The following is a 25328-nucleotide window of genomic DNA, read 5'->3' on the forward strand; positions in this document are numbered from 1 at the left end:
GAATCATCGCGTGCAGCATGCATACGCCGCTCTCCGAGTGTGCTTTTTGCGCCGCGACTTTACGGTACACAAGCGTGTACCTGTACCTGCGCCTCCCCCTCCCCCCTCTCCTCGCCGCTCGATGCGATGCGTCTGAATGGTAAACTGGCACAACATTCACCGGCAATACACGCGAAGAAACGCGATAATGTTAACGCGCGACATCAAGTATGTAATTATCTTCGCTCTTGTAGGACGCTTTTTTCATGCGCGGGCATAACTATAACAGTATTTCATACGTTGCGTGTGTGTGTGTGTGTGTGTGTAACTATAGGAGAGCAACTTTTTTGACAAATTCGCGGTGCGAGCTCTTGCGTGTCCGGCAAAATTGATTATAGTTTGTCGCTCGGCTGAGCATCAATATTAAACGTACGGAAAAATGCATTCCTGGTAAGAAGAAACAATTTCTCGCCAATCCTCGCTCGCATCTCGCCAAATTGACTCGGCGAAAATGCGAAATCACGGCGCGAGATGTATCGGTGAAGAGGGAACTCGGTACCGATCGGAGATTCTCCGCAAATTTCACGCGAAAATTGCGGCTTTGACTGGACGAGCGGTATTTTCCGCGCGATGTAATTGAATACGCGAAATGTGGCGCGTCTCGGCTGCTTTTGTGCTCCCAGTCCGTTCTGAAAAATTCGCTATTTGTACCTCAGTAGCGATTCGCGACTGCGCTTGTATCATTATTTCTTAAGTACCAAAGTGAATCATGGCGTGACGCGAATTTCTTCTTCACCTTCTTATCGTTAAAGCCAAGCCTATTCGCGCGGAAATCCAATGAATCGAGCATTTAGCAGCAGGTGAGCTGGATTATACTTATGCGCGCATTATACTCGGCACAAGAGCCTACTCTTCCGCCACTTTTGAAGCCGGCCGAATGTCATAAATTTTCAAGCCCCGCGCGCTCGCCGTTTGTACGGCACATACAAAAGAGCGGCCTGAAATAAATAATTTCCCCCACGACAGATCAATCTGTCTACACGCGAACAAATCCATCCTTTCGTTTTGAATTCGCACAAAGGATCTCCGCGCGGGAGAGAAATCGCGAGCGCGCGTTTCGCGCGCGTGCGAAAAAAATTCGCCATTGAAATCAGCGCATAGCTTCACGTCGCGGTCGAACGAAAAATCGCGTGGTTACGGCTGTCGAAAGCCCTTCCATAAACGATCAACTTTTTGCCGGTCGCGCGCGTGTCGCCAGATTCGAGGCACGCAATAAGCAATCGCCTCCTCCGCGAGTAAATTATCGGGGCTCCCTTGTGGAGCCAGCCGGTGGGAGATTAATTTCGACGCGCGCGCGCACGCTTTTCCCCACGAGCCGCGCTCGCAAAAAGCCGCGCGCGCGCGCGCTCGTATATATCGCCCCGGTGGTAGTTGTGCCGACCACGACGCCGGGTAAATACGTAGTGGTAAACGCGCACGGCCACGGATAGATCCCCCTTTGCCGTGATCTACAACCACGGCGAAGCAAATCGCCGTCGCACGCATCACGACGGCTTGGAATACGCGTCCCGAGGCTTTCTACGCGTTCTTAACAACCGAGTGACCGAGACACGTGGATGTATATGACCGCGTCGTCTCCCGCCCGCTCTATATACCCCCCCCCTCCCTTTCATACCTCGCTACTCGCGACGACGTAGGGGGATCCGCGGTGAATCTCTTCTCCAGCGTGCACGAGCGCTCTCTCTCTCTCTCTCTCTCTCTCTCTCTCTCTCTCTCTCTCTTTGGAGCTCTCTCGCTCACTCGCACGCTTCCACTCTTATTCCCGTCCTGTCACGACCAGTCGCATCATTAGGCCATCCGGTATTACAAATGACGTTGAAGGGACTCCCCAGGCTCCTCCACCTCTTCTTTGTACCCACCCCGCTCCCCCTGTCCAATCCGTCCCTTTCTCTCGCTGATTGTCCCTCTCTCTCTCTCTCTCTCTCTCTCTCTCTCTCTCTCTCTCTCTCTCTCTATCTCTCTCTCTCTCTCTGTCTCGCGCTCTCTGTCTCGCGCTCTCTCCACCGCGAGTACTCGCGCCGCTCGGATCGGCGAGTCCTCCCCGACTTCTTCACGCGAGTCTATCTCCGGCTGGTTTGCCGAGTCAATCCGGCGAAACGTCGCTTTAACTGGATCGTTCGAACACCGCGGCAAAAAGCGGCAAGCAAGTCATAAGCATTTATGAGTTTCTTACCGGCGATAATAAGTTTGGAGCGATTGCTGTTTGTATCATTGCGCGAGGTGTACGGCGCGCCCGTATTTCTTCTGACCGGCCGACATTCTTCGCGAGCGAGCGAGCGAGCAGCCGCGTGCGCGGGCCTTATCTGCGCCTTCTTTTCCCGGCCGACGCTCTTATCATCAAACCGCCCGGCCTGACATTCGCGAGACTCGCCCAGTGAGACGCAGTCGCGAGCGCCCGTGACGACGGACTCTCGGTCGCGCGTCTGACCCCGACCGGCTTTACCTACTGCTACGTACCACCACTACTACTGACAGCCCGGCATAATCGAACGGAGGATCGATTCCCGCGCACGTCGGTAATGAACGATGGTCTCCTCTCAATACGTATCGCCGCATTAACCTTCACCACGGTCGTCGCAGCGGGGCCCACACGCACATCCATGATTCGTAGAAATCGAGCGACGCGTGATACAGGAGAGCTAAACGGCTGAGCGACCACCATTCATTGCCTCGTCGGGTAGCCTGGCACGCGGCTTCAATCCCCTTGCTGTCTCGTTCCGCGCGGCACATACCGCGGGCACAAAACCGCGTTTATCGTAATTTCCGCAAGAAGATCCGCCGTTTCGCGGCGACCGACCGCTCTCGGTAGCGACAGTCGCGTCAAGATGATTTAAATGTAGCCGTCGTGCACAGCGCTCCGATAGCGCGCGTATACTCGGCTACATTTAGCGCGCGATTGACTTTGACACGAGCAAGTAGCTCGCGCGCTTCACGGTGGTCGAGATAAAAGGAAACGAGAGGAGAGGAAACGAGCAGCAGAGAGAGAGAGAGAGAGAGAGAGAGAGAGAGAGGAAGAAGGACGGACGTGAGAGAATCTCAAAGAGAGTGAGCAACGGAGAGCGAAGGAAGGCAAAGAGAGAACGAGAGAAAGAGAGAGGGGAGGAGGGGGGAGAGAGAGAGAGAGAGAGAGGAGAAGGAAAGAGTAACAGCGAGAAATCCGTACGCGGGGGTGGACGCGCGCGAAAATAGTGGTTTGCGAAGAAAGGTCAGACAGTGTGTGGAGATAAGACGAGATAAAACCGCCAGTAAGGGCATAAAGCCGTTACGGGGAGGAGGGAGAAGGCGTTTTATTACAGCCGGAGGTATGACTCCCGGAGGATAACGACGTTACGATGGCTAAGGGAATCAGTGTATACTCCTGGAAAGCGTATGTAGCCTAATAAAAGCTCGTGGCGAATTTACAATACGCCTCGAGCGGCATCATTGTAAAGCTAAACAATGCCCCGGGGGGGCAACCAGTTTGGCGGAAATAAATGCTGCCCGCGTAAAAACTAGGGATATTATCGTAGGAATTACATTAATCTTCCGCTGAACGTGATAGACCCAACCCTTTGTCGCTTTTGTATTCCTCAAGGATTCGCCGAGTCCAAGTTGTATCAATTAGACGACGTTTCAAGTGGATACACGTGTTAAGACGTGACGTGACAGGAAGACGTGTGAAACGTAGGGGGTGAGGAAACGCGAAACACACGAATTTAATCACACGTCGTTTAAATTCCGCCGCGCACTGGTGCGATTCTGTAACTCGTTATTGGAGTTAACGACATTTTCGTTATCGTTGCGCAGCTTTTGTATACCGTAGAAGAGAGCTGCGCAACGATAACGAAACTGTCGTTAACTCCAATGACGAGTTACAGAATCGCACCACATTGAACGTGTCACACAAGCTGTGTCAATTCATTCATCAGTGATATCCGAAACGAAGGACCACGAAGACCAATCGGAACACCGTAACGAGCGTGAACGAGCCGCTCTGCGGGCAGCGTACAGAAGCGACAAAACGGAAATGAAAAACGACGAAGAGCGAGGACGAAGAAGACGCGAAAAGAGAGGAGCACGTGAAATGCGACGTGATTCGCAAGGTTGCGACAAGGTAAACTCAACTAACGTTGTCGGAGCAAACAAGCACGACCGACCGACCGACCGACCGACCGACCGACCGACCGACCAATCAGCCAAACAACCAACCAACCAACCGACCGACCGACCGACCAACCAACCAACCATCCGAGCATCCGAGCATCCGAGCATCCAACTATCCAAGCAACCAAGCGACCAACCGACCAGAGAGAGGGACAAAGCTAAACTAAAAGGCAAGTCAAAGCAAGTCAAGAAGAGCTAGGTCGAGGCGAGGCAAGGTAAAGCGAGTAGGGACGGGGTAAGGCAAGGCGCATTGGCGAGGCATGCTAAAGCAACGGGTCCAAAGTCGCCGTGCCACGGCGAGGCCCCGGTGGCGCGTTAACCTCCCGCTCGTACGCAGTACGCTCTCGACTCTCGCGCAGGCCAGGTTGCACCAATCCCGTCAGTCGATCCGCCGACCACGTGCATCCCGCCACGACAGGCGAAACCACGAGAGAGAGAGAACGGCCAGAGCGTCGATTCGATCGCGCGCACGTGCCTCTCGTACAGCGACGAGAGACGTCTCTCGGCGACCTGGACGGGGACGATAATGGTGAATTCTTGCCGATAAAGGAAGCTTACCGCGACGGATGTAACGCGCGAGTCTTGTCGCGAGAAACACGTTCGATCAATCGTCCCACGATGATTACAAGGTGAAACTAACCAGGAGGTGCGTCAGTGACGAGCGTGGAACTTTGTCGAGCGACAGCTTTCGGCTGCTCTCTCTCTCTCTCTCTCTCTCTCTCTTTCTCTCTCTCTCTTTCTCTCTCTCTCTCTCTCTCTCTCTCTCTCTCTGTGTCTCTCTCTTACCGCTACGAGGGATGAGTGTTCGAGTGTGCGCGGTCGGACAATCTGCCGAGGAGTGCTCACCACGAGTGCTCTGTTCGGACGAAGCTCGTGAATGAAGACGGACGTCGCAAATTAATTCGCGCGAGATTTCGATCGCCCTCCTTGCTCCTCTCTCTCTCTCTCTCTCTCTCGCGTGCGCGCGCGCTATCTATTTATCTATCTCTCTCGGCATCGGCCGCGAGCGGTTTTCGCGCGCATTACACCGTGACGCCGGCGGACGAATTTAATTCCGCGGCGGCTTTCTCACGCCTGTGAGAAATCGGCCTGGGTCGCGACGATTAAACGATGAAGAGGAGGTGGGCCGCGTCATTCTTCCCGGCCGGGGCGTTCCACTTTCGGTGCCGGCGCGTGAAATCGACGGGACGAGGCGAAAATGAATTCGAAACGGTCACGCCAGTGCGTGGCAGCACGTGAGCCTCGCCTCTTGCCATGGCTGAAGGAGCGACCAAGCGGCGCAGTGTAACCTTCGAGGGAGCGGGTCCTTTAAATTGTCGCGCTCCGGCGAGTTGCGGCGAAAAAAGGGGAACCGGTCAGAAAAACCGCCTCGGCGAAGATCGATCGGCCGGAACGGCTCGGAATAATTGAATTATCGAAAGTCCGAAGGTACACGGAGAGCAGTCCCGGTAGGACGACCATACATGGTCGTCGTCCTCTGCCTACGAGAAGGCTTCTTCGCGGAGGAAGAAGCGAAAGCGGCGTCGTCGTCGTCATCGTCGTCGTCGTTGTCGTCGTCGTCGTCGTCATCGTCGTCGTCGTCATCGCGTGGGAGGTCGCGAGCATCGTGCGCGGTGCTTTTTACTCGGAACGAAGGAGAGACAGATTCGTGCGCTAGCTCCGGAACCCACACGCGGCGATTTCAGTCGCGGATCTTGCCCTCTTCTTCTGCGACAAGAAAGAGAGAGAGAGAGAGAGAGAGAGGGAGGAAGAAAGAGCAGCAGCGCGAACAACGCGAGTGGGAAGCGAGTGCGCTCGATTTCGCGACCAACGAATCTTCCAGGAACGGCGCTGTGGTTTCTCATCTCTTTCTTCAACGCGTCCGCGAGAACGCGTGCCGCGACCGAAGACGATCGATCCGGATGATCGGCGGAGGAACGAGGGGAACCTGATTCGAAGCGAGTTCGTGCTGCTGCTGCTGCTGCTGCTGCTGCTGCTGCTGCTGCAGCCGCCGCCGCCGCCGCTGAGTAGCCAGCTCGAATAATTACAACTAGTTCGTTAGCAAACGCGGCTAAATCTTCGCGCGCGCGCGGCAGACCCCGCGAGTAAACGAAACCGAGTGAATTAGCCGACACAAAGTCACGAGAGAGAGAGAGAGAGAGAGAGAGAGAGAGAAAGCGAAAAGAAAAGGGAAAAACAGAGTGGAGAGAATAAAGAGGAACAGGATACAAAAGAAAAGGGAATAAAATGGAAACGTGCGAGCGACCCGCGAACCTGCGAACCAGCTGGGAAAGCGCGTGGAGAATTGCACGCGCAGTCAAGTGATCCACGTAGTCGCGACTCGCAGCGTTCACCTGTCAACGTCTGACATGCAGTCGCGGCAGAGCGCATTGGCGAAGTCTGTTCGCGGGGAAGTCTCGCGAAGTAAATCGCACGCCGTACGTTAACGTCGCCGTAGCTCGTGACGGACGCGCGCGCGCGCGCAAGCGCGCGCGCGAGCGAGCGAGCGAGCGAGCGAGCGAGTGAACGAGCGAGAAGTGGTTCTTCCACTGGCGGCGGAAAAACGAGGAAAAAGGGGACAACAATAAAAGCGCGAGGAAAGAACAAGAACATGCCGGTCGCCGGGACCAGGAGATTATGCAGAGTGGGACTCGCCGCGGTCCTCGTCACCGCGCTGTGCGTCTTGACTCTGCTGGACTCGCCGCCACGACTCCCGGATCCTCCGACCGATCTTCCTCCCACGCCTGGTAAGCAATTTTCCTCCTCCGGCAACGCGGAGGGCGCGAGCGCCGCGACCCTTGGCCTTTCGTTATCGCTCCGCGGAACGGTCCGTGGCGACTGCTGAAGGCGGTAACGCGGTGTATCGGCATCTAGCGGGGCTCTTGCGCCACCGCAACAATCGGCCGCGCGAGGATAGATAAGTCGAGAGAGACAAATCGATCTCGTTTCACGTGACGCGCGACGTCCACGATTGAATCCTTCGATACACGAGAGCGGACCGCGCGAGACGCACGATCGATCCCTTGGAATCGATGCCTCCGGTTTGCTGTTCTCTTGGGAAAAGCGTGTACGCGGGGAGAGAACGGGAGTGGAGTAACGATTCCGCGTCCTGGGATCGCGAGAGAGAACGCGGAGATTGAACGCGAGGGCCGAAGGCGAACCGAGCGTGACGCGCGCTGTCGTTATCGCGTACGTTTTGTCGCGCACTCTCACAGACTTCTTCCTCTCGCAATCTCGGTGTAACTAATATCGGGGAATGTTACGATCGTCTCTATTATAACTGTAATACCTAACTATATCTATTATTTGCGATAACTCGCCTCGTACCTTAGAACTAGCCTCGAGAAACTACAAATTACAGGCGGAAGATTTCTCTTGTGGAACATTTCGTCGGATTGAGTATTGTACTTTTTTCTACGACTTACTCAAGTTTAAAAAAAAAAGAACATACATATATACACACACATGTGCGAGATTCTTTTCGCGATGACGTGACTCTACAGTTTTGCAAAACTTGGGACTTGTGCCGTGTAAAACGAGAAATTCCTGTTTGCTGCGCGCGCCGTAGGCGCGCGCAACAATAACGCAACGCGGGCAGGTAAGGGGAGAGAGAGAGAGAGAAGGAGGGAGGGCGGGAGGGAGGGGGAGAGAGAGAGAGAGAGAGAGAGAAGAGAGAGAGAGAGAGAGAGAGAGAGAGACGAGAAGAGCCGAAAGAAAGTAACAGTAACAGTCGGGACTGACGTGGCGGTGCAACAGTGCCTAATTGGCGCGTAAGCAGAAGTACTTTCTCGGCGCGATAGAACGAGATTCGCACGCGATGAGTTTGTCCGTGGTACCTGCGAGCGATTTATTACGGGATACGCACTATTTCCTAGTCGCGCGAATAGTTTCTCAGCATTAAAGTGCTAACGTGCCCGCGGGAAATAAAGAGCCCTCTAGCTTTTTTAAACGCACGTTCATCCCGCGTAATTGCGCTTTTTCTTATGCTAACAGAGAATACGCGAGATACGTAAATGAATCGGCCAACGGCCGATACCGATCGCGGCGAGCCACGCTCTCTACGCATCGCGGAAAATTCTACGGGCTGTGCGCGCCGTGTATGTGCGCGCGCGCGCTCCCTGAGAAACTAAAAAGATAACAAGATAACGCACAACGAGAGGCTCGCGTAGACGCCCTCGCGCGCTCACGCCCGTGCAAAAGGAATACGCGATACGCAGTTATAAATAAACCGCGAAGCTTTGGCATAAAGCTCGCCAGGAACGTAAATCTCGGCGCGCTGTTCTTTGGTAGTAGCGACTTCATTAGTCGACGTAATTTATGACGTGATTCATCGAGTGACCGCCCGTCGACTCGTACGCATTCGCGTAATTCACCTTCGCTTCCTCCGTGCAAACATTTCGCGGCGATTATGACAGCCGGTCTCGTACGTCGCGCATTCGCGACTTCGTGCGTGTTCGCGCGCACTCCGCCGCGTGATCCGCCGGCTCGAAATTCGCCTTCATCTTGCGAAAAAAAAACAACAGCGACCTTCGTCTCTTCACCTCTCGTGCCACGACTGACTCGTCGGCCCAACATCGAGATCGCGCTTGGTGCGTTAATTGAAGATCGCGTGAAAAACGGCGAGCGCACTGCCGTTAACGCGGCAGTTCATGATCGACGTCCGCCGATCGCGCCGACTCGACGAGTTCCAAGATCACCCTGCTCAATCAGTCGAAGATAAGAATCCCCAGCGGACTAAATTAACAACCGACTAATTAACGGTGGACCTTGAAAAATCGCCACCATTTACCAGTCAACTCGGTCGACTAGACCCATTCTCCGCCCGCTCACAGCATTTCCATGAGAACGCCGCGCGCATTAGCGTATTTCTAGCATGGTACGAATGCCTCTCCCCCTCCTCCCTCTCTCTCTCTCTCTCTCTCTCTCTCTCTCTCGTAGGGCCGCGTTACCTTCTCGTAAACCTCGCGAAGCGTGGCCGCCCGACGTGGCCGAGGGGAGGCCGGCGGGTAAAGGGCACGGACGGAGTCACGAGGAATACTCGCGGCACGCAAACACGTAATACCGCCGTCGGCCCTCGTTGGGTCAAACGCCGACTTTTAACGACACACACACGCACGCACACACACACACACATCGCGACGGCTCATCACCCGTGCCCACGGCCGCCATCGTCCGGCGACGAAATCCGGGATCGCGCGCGCCGGTTATCGTCCGGTCTCTCGTTACCGACCAGCCGCTCTCTCGCGCGGATCGCATCGATCGTCCGGGAAATAGTCCCGGGCGTCTCGTCAATAACGCTCACGATCTATATACGTCGAAGGCGAGTAATTGCGAACGAGACGAGTCACGAAACGTACACGGTGCCATAAATTTGCCCGGCCGCGAGGAGGGCGCCGCGACTCGACGTGCGCCACGTTTCTCCTTATTTTTCCTTCCTCCTCCGGGCGGCGTCTCCGTCCGCCGCGCCGCGCCGCGCCGCGCCGCGCCGCCGCGCGCCTTCGTCGTCATCGAAATGATTATAAACGAGACGTAACGAGAGCCTCCTTAAAGCTATCAGCGGTGCAGATTTATTATCGCCGGCGACGAGCGCGCGCGCGCGCGCGCGCGTTCGCGAATCCCTTATTCCATAAATACATTTATTAGACGCATTAATGCGCGCGAAAAGGAAAGAATAGAAATCTCGTCCCGCTCGGACTCACCACTCGGAGTGGCGCAATGATTGCGCGCGGAGAACGAGTTTTCTCCGCGGAATACGGCAGACAGAGACGGGGCAGAGGGAGGCGTATCCAACATTGGGAAGCCCAATTAGCGATCGTGTCGATTGAGATTCCGGCCAGCTCATTTCCTTGCCCTTTGAATATTATTAGAGCGCCGGCCGCCGAGCGGGAATATATGGAAATCGCAATTACGCGAAACTATCGCGAGAGGTCGCTGATAAAATCCGCGATGCGGAGGCGAGAAGCGTTTTCAGTTGTAAGCGCAGCGAGAGGTGGTCGCTCCCCGAATGTGTACGTGAACGTTATTCGTAATAGAGAGAGCGCGGCCGACTCCGACGCATGACGCGTCACTTCCGTCCGTCCGTCCGGCCGATGCGCAGCGCAGCGCGCGGACTCGGTGTCGACTCATCGTCCATTCGACGATACAAGATCGCATCGACTTGGCTTAAACAAGAAGTTGATGTTAAATAAGATAAACTCAACTGTGTGTAGCGTAACACCTGCGGGAATTACAAGGCGACACGCTGACAAGGCCACAAGACAAGCGAGCGAAACTATCGGTCGAATCGTATAAAAGTATAGCGACAAGCCACAAGGGCGCAGGGTTGCGAAGCGCATCGACGAGAGTTGGCGGACGCCAGCAGGGAGTGTTACTACTCTCGCAAGAAGACACAGTCGACCTAAACTCGTTAACTCGAATGAAACTCCGCGGGACAGAGCGCGGGACGACTGGAGAGGAGCCAGCGAGCCGCGTGAATAACGACACGAGAGATATCATTGCGTGATCGCGTGAGCGTGCGTAAAAATGCCGCAGGCCAAATCGACGAGAGCGTCGCCGCCGCCGCCGCCGCCGCCGCCGCCGCCGTGACGGTGTGGTGGTGAAGGAGCGCCTCTCTGAAATCTCCTTCTCCCGATCGCAGCATCTTAACGGCGCGCGCGTTTGGATCCTGCCGCGCGAATCTTCATCCGATCCCCCGCTCTCGCTGCTCGTCGATCGAAGCTCCGGGGGCTTCGCGCGATTAAAAAGCGAAAATACCTTTTCCAAGGCCGATCGCCGATCGCCGATCGACGATCGGTAAGGAAAGTTGGGGTAATTGCGCATTCTTTAGGCTGGCTATGAATAGCTCCCGAGCCAAAACGCGTCAGATAACGCGTTCGTTTCTCCTACCCACCCCTGCGAGAGCCCCTCAATTAACCGCTCTAATGGTCGGCTCTAATCGGCCGCCTACTAACGTGCCGATACAAACGACTTCTCTCACAGCGTCGTCTTTCGCGCTTCTAGGTGGCGAGCCGCCGGGCACAAGAAGCATCGTCGCTTATTCGTGGGCACGGAGATTGGCACTCGATTACAGGCCCACCAAGCAGTGCGACGGTAATGGAACGCGCGAAATGGCGTTAAACGCCGCGTACAAGCCGCCCGGCACGAAGTGGCTCGAGACAATCCCGGGACAGCTCTTCCTGTACAGCGCCCACTTGGACCTCAGAGTCGCCGGTTACCCGAGCATCAGAGTGATTGGCGTTAAACGAGGAACTCCGCCGCCCTCTACGCTCTTCTGCACTATATGGTGAGCCATTTTTCATTTCGCGTCGCGACCCGTTATTCGCCTATACCCGACGAGAGCTGAACGTCGGTAGGAGGAATTATCGTTTCTCAAAGCGTGACCTAGCAGCATCCGTGTCGCCTCTGGAAACCTACGAGACCACGTCGACGACTCGGCTACAAATTAGCTCCCCCGGCAACAGCGGGATGAGCCCGGGATGAGCTCGTGAGGAAATTCGCGAGCCGCTTCCGCTCTCAAGCCAAGCGACCTTTTCATTCTCAAGACTTTTTATTGAAATCACGGTAGGGCGAGATGTCGTAAATGAAACTGTCACGGAAACTCGTCTCGACGCGCATCGGTTTCCGGCAAAAGTTCGGCAATTAAGAGCCCACGGATAGCCCACAAATCGCGCAACATTGCAAACGCATTATCACACGTGAGTGTATCCGAGAGAGAAATCATGTTTTCCCGCCGGCTTGGGCGAATTTTAGGCGCGAATTAAAACGCCACATTCGCGAGAACGCGAACACGGGGACGGGGGGGCACGATGCAAATGGTCGTAACGACGCGAAACAGAGTCCGCTCTTGCTTTTAACACGCACACAAAGGGTCGATGTTAGGGAGTGCTCTCTCCGCCACACGCGCGTCGGCCGTTTCGGCGCGCTGGAACGCCCGACGCATTAAGAACTTTATCGGCACGTGTACGCCCGCACACGATGGATTAAGCGATTTCGCGATTTCGTTGGATTTCGTTTTTCCAGGTACCGGGAGCACGGCAGGACGCGATCGGTGAGCGTGGAGGCCCTCGTCTCCACGATCTGGTTGAACGAATGGGGCGGCACGGAGGACAGTTACACCGGAGTGCTCGTCAACTGCCAATTGCCTCTGGACGGCTCGATACGCTCGCAGCCGTCTTGGGTTCACGTAGGACTAAACGGCTGCCACGCGAATGCTAGTCATAGTTTAACGACCCGCTCCGAATTCGCCGCCGACGAGCCGCTTGCGTCCGGCCGCAAGAGACGCCGCCAGCAGTTCACGCTGTGCATCAAGGGACTGGATTTCGACGAGGACATATCGCACAGGTTGATCGCCTTCGTCGAATTACACCGTATCCTCGGCGCCAAGCTCTTCTACTTCTACGTGTTCAATGTGCACGAGAACGTGCTGAAGGTGTTGCGCTTGTACGAGCGCTCGAACGTGGTGCGGTGGTTCGCGCTCGACCTACCGGGCGATCTGCCGAACGAGAAGTCGGCTAGGAGGCGGTTCTTCCGCGAGGACATCTGGACGAAGAGGCGGATGGAACTGATACCCTACAATCATTGTTTCTACGAGAACCTCCATCGCTCGGAGTTCGTGGTACCGATCGACATCGACGAGGCGATCGTGCCGACGCGCAGGAAAACCTGGCACGAGCTGCTGCTCGACGAGCGCGGCAAGCTCGGCAGGAGCTTCAAGGACTTCGCCTCGTACTCTGTACGCAATGCTTATTTCTTCCCCGAGCTGCAGAACAAGAGCCAGAGCGATCAGCTCGCCGGCGCCGACCGGCGGCGGCGGCAGCTCGTCGGCCGCGGTCGCTCGGCCGACCCTTACCCGGATTACCTGGACACCATGCGAACGGCCAGTATCTCGCCCGAGGGCGACTCGGTGAAGAGCTTCGTCTCCACGAGGCGCGCGCTAACGGTGCACAATCATTATGCCCTGACCACGCTGAACCCGTCCACTAGACGGGCTCATCATCTGGACTCGAACGACGTACTCAAGCACCACCACCGAGCCTGCGACAGCAGACATCTCGACTGCGATCTCCTGATGGAAGACGTTAGAATCGACGAGTCCGCTCTGCGCTACGCGGACGAGCTCAAGACGAGGATGAAGATCGCGCTGGCCGATCTCAACGCCTTGCCATAGACTACAGTGATGTTGTAAATAATAAAAAGAATACCATGCCTGCCCGAAAACGCGTCCTTTGGACTTCCCCCGAAACGTCCCAACGTCTCGCGCTAGTTCTCTCTCCTCCTCGGTGACGAGGTACTCGAGGTACCGATGCGACGATGCGCGACTGTAATTTCAGCACGTCGAAAGTTCGAAATTACGTTCAAACATACTTTCGTGTGCGTCGGCGGGCGGTGTAACGACGATGTAACGATCGCGTGGCCGGCCGCAATAATCGGTGGCCTCTGAAAGGAGCTGGTGCGCAATCTTTCCCGAACAAAGCACGCCCCAGCGCGCAGAACGACATCGTATCTGAATTGCCCACAAATCTGTTGTAATGAATATTTAATCAAAAACTTTTTTCACTTCGCCAGCAAGAATCCGGAGTAAAAGAAGAAAGGAAAAGAAGGAGAGCTCCGGGTAATCCCGTTAAAATTAAATGCTCAAAGAGACGATTTCACTTCTTCCCCTCCTCGAAGCGCGAAGAGAGATAAGTCTAGAAAACGAGAGCGTTCTCGGTCGGGAAGCAAATGGTCCAGGAGGGACAGTAAAAACAATGACGACGGTTTTCGAGCGTAGCGCGCTCCAGATTGTTGCGGCGGCCGGACACGGTAATTGGAAAAACGTGTAAAACAACGAGCACCAGAGAGCACGAGAGCTCGGCGCTCTTTCAGTCGTGATGTTTGAAATTATCGCGGCTGGACGCAATAATTGGAAAGCATTTAAAATGACAAAGACATGCTTGATGGCCTCTCAAGATTGTTACAGCCGGGCATGATAATTGGAAACCGTCTAAAACGACAAAAGCAAGGCTGATGGCTTTTCAAGAGCGCGAGCGCGATGCTTGGAGTGCTTAACTCGCTCCCGAAGATTCAAACGCTTTAAACAGCCGGCGGGGGGGGGGAGGGGGGGGAGGGGAGCCGGCTTTCCGCGCGGCCTCAACGACGTCTGACACGTTTATCAAATGAAAGACGAACGCGCTATTTACGCGAAAAGGAAGGCACAAGGAAAGGTAAGAGTCTCTTGAGTTAACGAGTACGTACGAGGAGCGAACGACTTTATAAAGCGCCGCATCCATCATGCTCGGTACGTGCGAACGACAGTTTCAATCTCGCTAAAGTGGCGGTTCGGTGGTCATCCATTAGCGCGCTAAGACCTCGCTCTACACTCTATGGGTCAACCTCTGCGCCTTAAACAGCCCGCGGGGAGGATTTCTATCGACGTTGTTATCGACTGATTAGATATCGCGGATCGAGTATAAGTCGCGACGGCGATGGTGGGACGTCTACGCGCGCGTATTTTTCGTAGATAATATCGAATAGAGCGACGAGGCGAGAAGAGAAGCAAGGCGCGAGAGGCGAGACGAGGCGAGGCTACTCTCTCAGACAGCACGCGTACTTGAAATGAAAAATAAATCCTGAGAAGGCGGCGGCGGCAGCGGCAGCGGTGGCGGAAGCAAACAAAGCTATGACCGTTCAGAGCACGAACGCGATTCTCTCAGATAAGTTTTACGATCCGTATCCAGCGCAGCGCGAGTGTGCGATCAAGCTCGTAACTAGGTTTAATAGATCATAAGGAAGTGGTCGTATCCGCATTCCCTGAAACTTGTTACATGAGACACAAAGATAAAAGTGGAATGCCATTTCGCCAAGAAGTGAGAAAAGAAGAGAGAGAGAGAGAGAGAGAGAGAGAGAGAGAGAGAGAGAGAGAGAGAGAGAGAGAGAGAGAGAGAGAGAGAGAGAGAGAGAGAGAGAGAGAGAGAGAGAGAGAGAGAGAGAGAGAGAGAGAGAGAGAGAGAGTAAGTGAGAGATAAGTAAGTTCACGGAATGCTGGAATTATTCGCGTACATTCACGGCGTTCCGGACAGTCCTCAGGGTGTCGGCCGACCGACTCTTCAAACGCCGACTGCTGCAACTTCGAAATGAACCGGAATAACCAAACTCGCGAACTTACGGCGGAACATGCAGACGCGGGCAAGTTTTCCGTCGTATTTCCCGGGACTTTACTGATCTGTCGGCGCTACAACTTGGACGTTTAAGGCGACAAGTTGCCAGAAAGTAGCGGGCAATAGGTACGCAGATCAAGATCGCTCTAGTTCCACATAATAATAATAATGTATCTTGTAAGAGGGACAGATCGCCTGATGATAAAGTATCGTTCAAGTGGATCTTGCTTGGCCGACAGCTGCGTTACGCGGACTTATAATTACACCGTGCAAGACTTGTTCGCGATTTTTCGCCACCGGCTCGAGATAAGCGGTCGCGCAGTCGATCCGAACAAATCAACCCAATCGAACATATTCTCTTATCGGTTACCTTCGCGTTCTTTGCAAATCTATTCCATCGATCTCGTGAGAGAGATCCGAGATAACTCTGCGTGTTAATACTTTTTTGTTCCGTTGAAACTTTAGCGTCTTCTCTTTCTAAGAATATTAAATTCTACACAACTTTCACAAAGAAATGTGCAGCGCCTTCACAGCGCTGTCGTAAAAAGTGTCTCATCAACATAATAACAAAGGACTCGTTATAAAACGTATGAGGTAGGTCACGACTGTATTCTGAAGTATATACTCGCAGTCCAGTCACACGGTCAAGCGGTCAAGCGCTCCATATTCATGGTTAGATCGAATTGCGTCATGGAGATTTCACGATCAGTGCGACGCATTGTGAAAGCAGAACATCGGATATATGAGTTAACGTGGCGACGACGCCGCGCAATTTCGGGAATTAAAATTTCGAGCGCGGCAGCGTCCGAACGAAACGAAACGTATGGTAAATCTCATTATATTCTTTAGCCTCATGCACGTTAACGTGCGTATCCCTTTACTGATTTATATCCGCGGCGTTTGAGTTACAACTTTTTCACCGGACTGACGAGGTAATCTCGCTAAGTCACGCCTGAGGGGCCCCATTGAGAGAGCCGCGCGCGAGCGCGTTCGCTCGCTCGCTCGCTCGCTCGCTTGCTCGTTTGCGCGCTCGCGCGCGAGCCGTGTTAATTCGATCGCGGAATATTTTCGAGCGACACTGCGCGAGCCGTGCTCCAATTTAACAAAGTATCCGCGAGAAGGCGTCCGTCTGACAACACGTGATAAAATTCGCACCGGTGTCATTTACTTCGCAGCACGCCGCGCGTAAGACCGATCCCGAATTAATACGGCGATAAATCACGCGGACTTTAAGAGACGATGCGTTTAGAGGGAGCACGCGCTCATCGCTCGCCTAAATTTATCGGCGCGTCGCGCAGCGGGCACCCGCATCTCTCTCTCTCTTCGTGTTCCGTCAACGACGACGACGACGACGACGACGACGACGACGACGACGACGTCGGAAATTTCACCCCTCTCCCCGCAAAGAGCGCGCGCGCGTGCACACACGCACACACCTGTCCCCTCCTCGGCAACACCCTCGCGGCCAGACCGCCAACTCGCTCGAGCCGTTATTCATGAAGGAGAAACAACGAGACGAGAGCTGTGTTATTGCAGCCGCGCGCCGTCGAAAATGAACGTATATGAGCGCCGACCTCGACGATGACGTCGCTCTCGTCGCGGATAATCGCCGCGAGTGAGCACATTTTTACGACGCTCTCCTCTTCCTCTCTCGCACTTTCGTCACCCGAAATCCAGGTCGCGTCTTGAGAGAGATCGAGTCCTCTCCTGCGCCTGGCTATCTCTCTCCGTCTTTGCGTCATCAGACATTCCCCACCTCCCTCATCCAACCGGCCAAAGTCGTATCTCATTGTCTCTACGACGCTTCCTTGAGAGATTGTTGCGACCAGCTGATCGCAAGCATAGTAAAGGTAGGTCAGTTTCTCTCTTGCGCGATGGGGGTAAATGCAACGATAATGCGGAGACGGTTCCGCCCCGAGAAACGAGCTGGAATACTGCGCGGGACCGCTGTTCCCCGTCGCGAGATAAATTCGAACGTTCAATTTATTCTCACATACCTTCTCACTCGTACTAGCGCTGCCTGCTGTTCCGATACGAGAGACGACGACGACGCGCGAGGCTTGGAAGCCTCGCTCGCCTCGCCTCGCCTCGCCTCGCCTCGCCTCGCCTCGCCTCGCCTCGCTCAACGACGAAACGAACTTTTACGTTCGCGCTCCGCGCGCAGCCGCGCCAAAGACAAATACGGCGATCACGTGATCGGTGGAGGTACCATAAATCTCCATGTAAACGCGCGCTTGACATAAACCGTAGACGCCGGGGGTTAAACTTGATCTCGAGACCTAAATCTGACTTTGCAGGAAGTGCTGCTGCACCGCGTTAAATTACGCGCGCCACAAACCTAATAAGAAGCACCGGCAAGCGCACGAGAGCACGCGACACGGGCGCCCACGTCGCGCTGCAAAAAGACCTAAAAGCGCAGCTTTCGCGTTTCGTCAGATATCTGCAAGCATGCGCCTGCCATCCGCCGAAGCGAGAGGGAGCGAGAGAGAACGAGAGAGAACACAGAGAGAGGGTTGATCGCAAGTAAGCAGCACGTGCGTAGCAGTCATCCTGGCGCATTCGCCAGGACCGCTCGTTCCTCCGAGGTTATCTCTGATCATCGACCATTGTTATCGACTGTTATCGCGCGTAATAAACATCCTCGTCGTCGCTCTCGCGCAAACTCGATTGACGGCCAGCGATGTACGCTCTTTTTCGCTCTTGCTCGCTCTCAGGCAAACGTAACTTAAATTTCCGATTGCTCGAATCTCGATGCGAACTCGTCTCGACGATTACACCGACGAAATTTCTCACGAGTAAAAGAGAGAGAGGAGTAATGTGTATGCAGGTCGATCAGAGCTTGAGATGAAAGACGCTCAGAGATGAGAGACGGAGACTCTCTCTCTCTCTCTCTCTCTCTCTCTCTCTCTCTCTCTCTCTCTCTCGTCTCGATGAGATTTAATTTCACCGCGGTGCACTGGCACGGATTCACTTTGGTTAATGTCGGGCGCACACGAGTGGAAATACAGTGAACGTCGTAACAGCCATAAAACATGCATGGTTACCGCGAAGAATACACGTGCGCGCGTGCTCCGCGTGTATACCGCAGCGGGCAGTACGCGACTCGCTCGCAAATCGTTCTCAAGTATTCTTCGAGGATCCGCCTATCGACCATGGTGTCTATTATTTCTGCGCGGCTGCGGGACGTCGTCGCGTTGGGAAAACGGATCGTCGAGTCTGCTGCCTCCTCGTCCTCGCTCACGAGGACAACATTCTGTCCAGCTGCGGAAGCTGCGGAAGGGAATGTTGCCGGCCGACGCGCCTGTCCGAGCGGATCGTAGATCCAGCGGAAATCGCTAGTCGAACATGACGGTGCACAGACGCGACAAGATGAGGCACAGCAGTTCCTGGCCCGCTCGAGCGCGGCAAACGGTGAGGGTGCGCGTCGATCCCCTATCTCGTGCCTTCACTATCATCCCGCCGACGAGCCGCGAAAGACGAGCATCATATCGATCGGAAGCAACTGCGCCGGGATCCAATCGCCCGGAAGAGACCGTCCCCTTAGATCGATGCGCCCTCGGAGTTACCGCGTCCGTCACGACGAGGCGGAGATTAGCCGACGGCGGGGCGCCGCGGGCTCTCGCGGGCAAAAACGCCGCGAAGAATCTCGCTCGCAAATCCGAGGATCCGAGCGACGCGCCGCCGAGTTGCAAGACCAAAAGTGCGGGGAACGTCATTCCGCGTTACTTCATGCCGCGCAGTCTCTCCTCAGGCGAGACTACCGCGTCTCACCGGCGCGACGCGCCCGAAGACAATCTTTCCTTCGGCGATCGAGCCAGATGCAAGTCGGACACCCTCGTGAGGAGCGACGAAGCGCGGAAGGCGCGAAGCGCGAAGCGAGCAGCCATACGGAGAACGACTTCGGACACGGACGTCCTCGAGCTGCTGTTGCAAGATCCAGATGCCCAGGAAGAGCTCGCACCGCTCATACGCAAATCCCCCCCGTCGGTCGCGGAGACCAACGCCTTTGATGTCGTGGTGAACATCGCGGATCAGAGAACGGAAGTCTCTTTGCAAACAAACCATCATTCGCGATACGATGTCGCGCGTGGACGATGTCGGACCGCCGCGTCTGGATCGCCGCCGACCCTCCGACGTGCCGCGACGCCGCCGCAGATCGAGATAGTCAACTACGACGACTACGTGACATCCGTTTCGCCGTCGTCGACGAGGGCTCATCACGCGTGCTCCAAGTGCACGTCCGAAGGCGACCTGCGCTCGCAGGTGGATCCCTTCCGTTCGCCGTCGCAGAGCAAGAAAAACGACGCGAGCGCGCGTAGACGCGACGATTCGAGCCCATCGCCGCGCGGCCGCAAAAAGGAGACGCCGCGCGGCGAGCCTCGCGCTGAGCGTCAAGGCAAGGACACCTGGCACGCGGAGCGTCTAATCAGCGTGGCAAGAAATGAGGACGGGGACGGTAAAAAGCCGACGGAACGACTGGCAGACTTCAGGAAGGAGGCTACCCTCAGGCGACATTATTATCCTGAGGGTGGCTGGGGATACGTCATTGTCACGTGCTCAATGCTGGTGCACTTTCTCGGGGTGGGTCTGCAGCTTGCCGCACCCGGGACCTGGCACGTCACCGCCGAACTTAAGTTCCGACATCCCCCGCTGCATAGCGCAGGTGAGAGACATCGTCGAGCGCGCTTAACCCTCCATTGCCCTCGTTTAAAAGAACGAATTTTAGTTTTCTCGTATTAAAAAAATTGTATTAACATAATTCAGAAAATAACTATACAGATATGATCTAAATGGTTATAAGTGAAAAGTCAGGAAGTTTCAGAGTCAACTTTTATGCCACATCTAAGTAATTAAAGAAAAAAAAGAAATGTAAACTGAGCGTTTGCCTCGTACGGGGGCAATGGAGGGTTAAAGACTCACGGCGAGGGCCCGATATCGAGAGGCCCTCGCCGTGTCTGTCCGATTGAAAATCGCGAGCGAACGCGGCGCTAAACGCGGAGTATTGTAATTTTTCACATGAGCGGACGCTCACGGTCGGTTTAATTAGCGATTTATTAACGAAACACGTGTGCAATATCGTATATATGGTAGGTATAGCGTCGAATCATCAGTGACCGCTGTATCGTTCGACGTGTTAATTGCGGATTATGAATGCAAAACTATGCGATTGCGGTCGTGGGAATTCGGGCATGCGAAAATGTCCCGCTAACCGGGACGCGTTCCAAATTACGAATCGTGACCGGATACGTGAGTCGAATATGATTTTTCGAACACACATCGTCCATCGTTGTGTGTAATTTATTACTATATTATATTTTTTAGCTCTGTTACTTTCACTCGAAATAATATTGTTCTCCACCCTTTGTGTATTTTCTTGAAGAAATAATATTATTTTTGCCGCGCGCGTTTCCTCGGAAAATACTAGCGCGCTTTATCAGTATAGAAGATAGATCGCGAAGAGAACGGTGTCGCATTTCTGGCCCGGAGATGTCTCTTCTTACGAACGTTATTTTGATCACGTTTTATGCAACTATACATATATTCAACCCGTCTCCGATCTGGTAATGTCATAAATTATGCGTTCGTGATATCTGGAGGGACGACGGCCGCGGAACGAAGCGAGAGGACGTTCGAAAAATTCAGATCTTCCATCAACGACCTTCAAATTCCGCCCATCCTAGACCCGCGCGTGACCCGACTTCCGCAATCATTAGTAACAAAAACAAAATACGAACGCAACTTTGCGGATTTGACAGAGTATTACCAATTGATTACTATATATAATGTCTATTAAAATGTTACTGAACACCTATAACGTCCCAAAGTGGAAGTCCGCCAAACTTTGTTAGCGGCAAGACGATCATGAGAATGTTGGCCCTGAGGAGAAGACAGCTATCACCACCTTACATCAAAGAGGAAATGATGTCTATCATCCTCAAAGAAACACACTTGGTAACTTTAGCCAGAATCGAGTTCAAAGTTATTTACAACTTCGCGCTTCCGACGTACGTTGATTTGCTTTTCGTGCTACCCCCTACAGAACGGAGCTACTCCCTACGAATCGAGCGCAATTTGTTTGCTTTGTCGTGTTGAAAATGCAAGCGCCTTTTTTACTACCGGCACTTTATGCCGGTGGCCGAAGGAATAATCGAAAAGTTTGCTTTGCGGGTACAATTTTTAGTTGCAAAGTTACACGAGAAATTAATTATACGATCCAAGTCGTAAAGGAAGGATGTAAATCTTTAAGCAAGCTAGATTCACAGTTTCCTCCAAGCTATATCGCTAAAAGCCGCTTTTCTCGCGCGCGTCTAAAACGAAGAAGATTATCCGAGTCTCAGTTTTACACAGTGGCAACTTTCAACGCTATCGACATTATTCCCACGAAAGACGAGCACTTTATCCGTGCTTTAGTATTATATCTAGGATTAATGCGCACGAAAGAACAATACCGACAGTGTAATCCACGTAAAACGTACGTGCCAGAAAAATCAGGCCAATGAATCGATAATCGGGACGCGTAGCATGGCTCACGTTCGGGCTTCATGCGTGTGGAGCATCGGCGATGTTCCGCGAGGAGCCGCTAAATTTTCTACGACGGACGGCAGTTCTCTCTCGCGCGAGGTATTCGCCGCCGGTCGCCAGTGAAACAAAACGCGCGATTCAATTTTTGGCGGAATGTGTACCGTCGCGTAATTGCAGAGATACGTTATACGCTTGCGCGAAGATCAAGACACGATCGAGCGTCAAACAAAAACGAGATTCAGACGAGTAATTTCCAATTGTGTTCGAGAGCGAAAAAGTGTGTTTCGCCGTTTTTGCTACGTCGGTGCTACGTCGACCGAGTCTCTCGTTTCAAAGGTAGACTTGGAAAGTATAACAATTTAAGTGCACGGTAAGTTCCTCGTCGTCAATCGGTGATCCGTTCGAATGACGCGATAAGTGGTGCAATAGCGCGTGTCGGTCACACGACTGCTTCCCGAACATCGCTCTTTTTCCTCCCCCCCCCCGCCCCTTCATCGTCGTGCAAAATTCCAGCGGCCGGTACACCCGCCGCCGAAGCTACGAGAGTTTCATGAGAAACGAGCCGCGAAATGGACGAACGAGCTGACTCGGCAAGTCCGCCGTGCGAAGACGCTTATCGCAAGCGTCGCCGCTCTTACAGCGCGGCTATGAGCGACGAGAATTCGCTCGACGACGAGGAAGATGAGGAAGACGAGCAGGAGGGGGAGAAGGAATCCTACCCTCATCGTGACGGTGCAACGCGAACGGGTTGCTGCCGGCAAGGCGAATGCGTAGCGCGAAAAGTATCCAGCCTGGAATCCGAAACCTCGTCGATCGAGAGTCTAGTTTCGAAGCGGGAACCGAGGAAGGTATCTTCCGGCGATACCGCCGAGTCATGGAGCGAGATCGAGATCCCGGAGTTGCTGTTGGCGCACCCGGAGATCCTATCGCGCATGATGCGGTGTCGTTGCTTCATCCCGCAATTCTCGTCGGCGTGTCGCTGCGCCCAGTGCCAGTATCGGCGCCGGAAGATCTCCTCCGCGTCCTCCTGCCTTGTCAGGGACTCGCTCCTTTGGACGGGCGCGAGACGGAAGGACTCGGGCTATTCCGCGTCCACCTGCCAGAGTTTCCTGCCGCCGTCGTCGGCATCCTGCGGCGGGAACTCGGCCGGTAGCCTCTACCATGGTTACGTCGCAGACGTCGGGGACAATGGCGCGATTCAACGGCGGCATTCGATCGCGGCGGCGGCCGCCGCCGCCGCGGCGGCTCCGATGCTGCTCCAGCATCGTCGATCCTCGGATCAAACACACTACTGCTCCCCCCCGTGCGGCGGCTGCAGCCAGATCGGCCGCGCTGATAATCGCCGCAGACTCTCGGTGCAGCCGCTCGGCGGAGATGCCATCATCGGGCATCGCGAGGGTGCCGGCGCCGCGAGTGCCGCGGAACCAATCATCGCCCGGACCTATCCACGGGGCTCCCCGAAGGCGACAGTTCTTACGACGCAATCGGCCGCCTCGTTTCACCGGGAACTTAACACCACCACCATCGCTGCCGTCGCAACACCACCCGTCCGAGCGCCGAGGGGTGGCGAAATCAGCGACGCGCGTCCCGCCAAAGCCGGCAAGAATGCCGAGGCGAACGGCCGTCGGAGAAGCAGCGCCGTAACGATCACGCCGAAGATGATGAGAAGGCGATTCTCGGAGCAACTAATTCTCGAGGGAGGCCTCGGTAGCGTCGGGGAATTCGAGAATCTGGCCGATCAGGCCGACGACGCGGACGAGGAGGAGGAGGAGGAGTCCCTGACCGCGATAAACGCTCGGAGGAAAATCACGCTCAAGAGGCATTACTACCCGGAAGGTGGCTGGGGATACGTTATTGTCGTAATAACGATCCTCGTGCAGCTAATCTCTCACGGACTACAACTGGCGTCCGGGTTGCTGATGAACCCGGCGATGACGCGGTTCGAGCAGACGGTTGGAAATTCAGGTACGACTCACCGCGACGCGACGCGACGCGACGCGATCATTTCGAAAAATTAATTCACGCGGTTCACCTGCGTCCCCCTATTGATTAACCAGAGTACGAGGGGAAAAAGAGGAGGGAGGGGGAGGGGGAGGGGGAAACCAGTGGAAATTGCCTCGATACGACGTGGAAATTGCATCTGCCTGCGGAAAGTTGCTAGCGGTGTGTTGTTCGCGGGGATAATAGACATCGAAATGAACATCCGCTGAAAAATACACGCGATAAATCGTCACGCCGCGTTGAATAGTGATCGATTATCGCAGCCCGTGTAGATTAATTGTTACCGTAATTGGTATCGATCAATGGAGACAAGTTACCACCGTGTACGTTTCCTAGAATCATATCGCAGAGGGGTCGTTCGCGAGATTGACGTCTCATTAAGTTTACGGTCTTTTTACGTTTGTGCATGTTGTATCTAAATACGTCGCGAACCCTAATGCTAATTATGTTAGTTAATTACACGCATGTTAGTTAATCTTTATAGACTGGTCTGGCATATTTATGGAAGCGGATCGCGCTTGAGTTTAACACGCAATGTTATTCAACGCTAATGTATATCCCACCCGAATATAAATTCTTGTAGAAGAGATTCAATTACAGGTAACATTAATAATATATGTTTCAAAGTCATTCGTATGACGTACAATATCTCAGCATTTTTGATAAATATACCGAGGGCATAGTGTACAAGTGACATATATAATAAATATATGTGTAGAAATGGTATATAATAAATATAACGCAACAATTATTCACGAATCAATGTACACGAATAAAAGCTTTCTCATCCGGATGATCTGTACATCCGGACTTAAGAGTTTATCTATGACTCAACCCGATGTTCGCGGCGCGATGGCAAGTCATGCGATTGCCAAGCGGACAATGTGCACACACACAGACTTGTGGAAGTAACATAAAGAAACGCTTAACCGCTCGCGAACTAAATAAATTTAATTATTTTCTCTTCCTAGTGCGGGAAACAATAGTGACATTAAATATCAGCGAGTTGAAAGAATAGATATGTCGAAATTTCGATATGTGCGACAAAAATAGAACGACCACGAAAGCTCAACCGCGGGTCGAAATCATAACGCATAAGACTCTTTGGATATCACAATCAACTGTCTTGTTCTCTGACTATTGCATTTTCGACTGATGTCATGTGTGTACAATTGTCCGGGAAATCAGTGCGATTTAACATTAGGCATGCATTAATGACACTCTTTGAGTGATGAGTTTCATCACTCACCAATGATGCATTGAAATCTAGCGATGCGCCTGGTCCACCGACGAAGCCTGCAGCAGCACAGGTTGAAGAACCATCAGGCATCAAGAAGTGGTGTTGTGTCCAGCCTCGATGTGTTGTCTCGTCGATGGTACTTCACTTTGTTTCACTCGCGACGCGATATTCGCATTTCGACGGAGTTTAGCGAGCTTTTTTAACACCGCTGTAAATGTACTTTAAAACGTTTTTACTTATCGTTTATGTTCGTTTATTTCTAACGCCTC

General features: G+C 53.8%; 2 protein-coding genes across 2 annotated transcripts in view; both read left to right on the plus strand.

Annotated features, from left to right (window-relative positions):
• Positions 1 to 4381: 4381 nt before the first annotated feature.
• LOC105182763 (uncharacterized) lies at positions 4382 to 13430 on the plus strand. Its single transcript, XM_011140441.3, has 4 exons — positions 4382 to 4828; positions 6005 to 6908; positions 11161 to 11443; positions 12181 to 13430. Exons 2-4 carry the CDS (start codon positions 6773 to 6775, stop codon positions 13325 to 13327), a joined length of 1566 nt encoding a protein of 521 aa, XP_011138743.1. The 5' UTR covers positions 4382 to 4828; positions 6005 to 6772; the 3' UTR covers positions 13328 to 13430.
• Positions 13431 to 18193: 4763 nt separating this feature from the next.
• The window catches only part of LOC105182762 (uncharacterized), a 59819-nt gene continuing 52684 nt past the window's right edge, over positions 18194 to 25328 (plus strand). The window contains exon 1 of the mRNA XM_019841259.2: positions 18194 to 19959. Coding sequence (XP_019696818.1) covers positions 18642 to 19959 — 1318 coding nt within the window. The 5' untranslated portion in view covers positions 18194 to 18641. The remainder of the gene's footprint in view (positions 19960 to 25328) is intronic.

Source organism: Harpegnathos saltator, unplaced genomic scaffold (genome assembly GCF_003227715.2).
Source record: "Harpegnathos saltator strain DR-91 unplaced genomic scaffold, Hsal_v8.6 scaffold844, whole genome shotgun sequence".
Taxonomy (NCBI): domain Eukaryota; kingdom Metazoa; phylum Arthropoda; class Insecta; order Hymenoptera; family Formicidae; genus Harpegnathos; species Harpegnathos saltator.

What these genes read in the sequence shown, in the direction of transcription:
- LOC105182763 (XM_011140441.3), top strand. Translation starts at nt 6,773, where the DNA reads ATGCCGGTCGCCGGGACCAGGAGATTATGCAGAGTGGGACTCGCCGCG. An exon ending in CGATCTTCCTCCCACGCCTG is followed by an intron (nt 6,909 to 11,160) that starts GTAAGCAATTTT and finishes TCGCGCTTCTAG; the next exon opens with GTGGCGAGCCGCCGGGCACA. An exon ending in ACGCTCTTCTGCACTATATG is followed by an intron (nt 11,444 to 12,180) that starts GTGAGCCATTTT and finishes TCGTTTTTCCAG; the next exon opens with GTACCGGGAGCACGGCAGGA.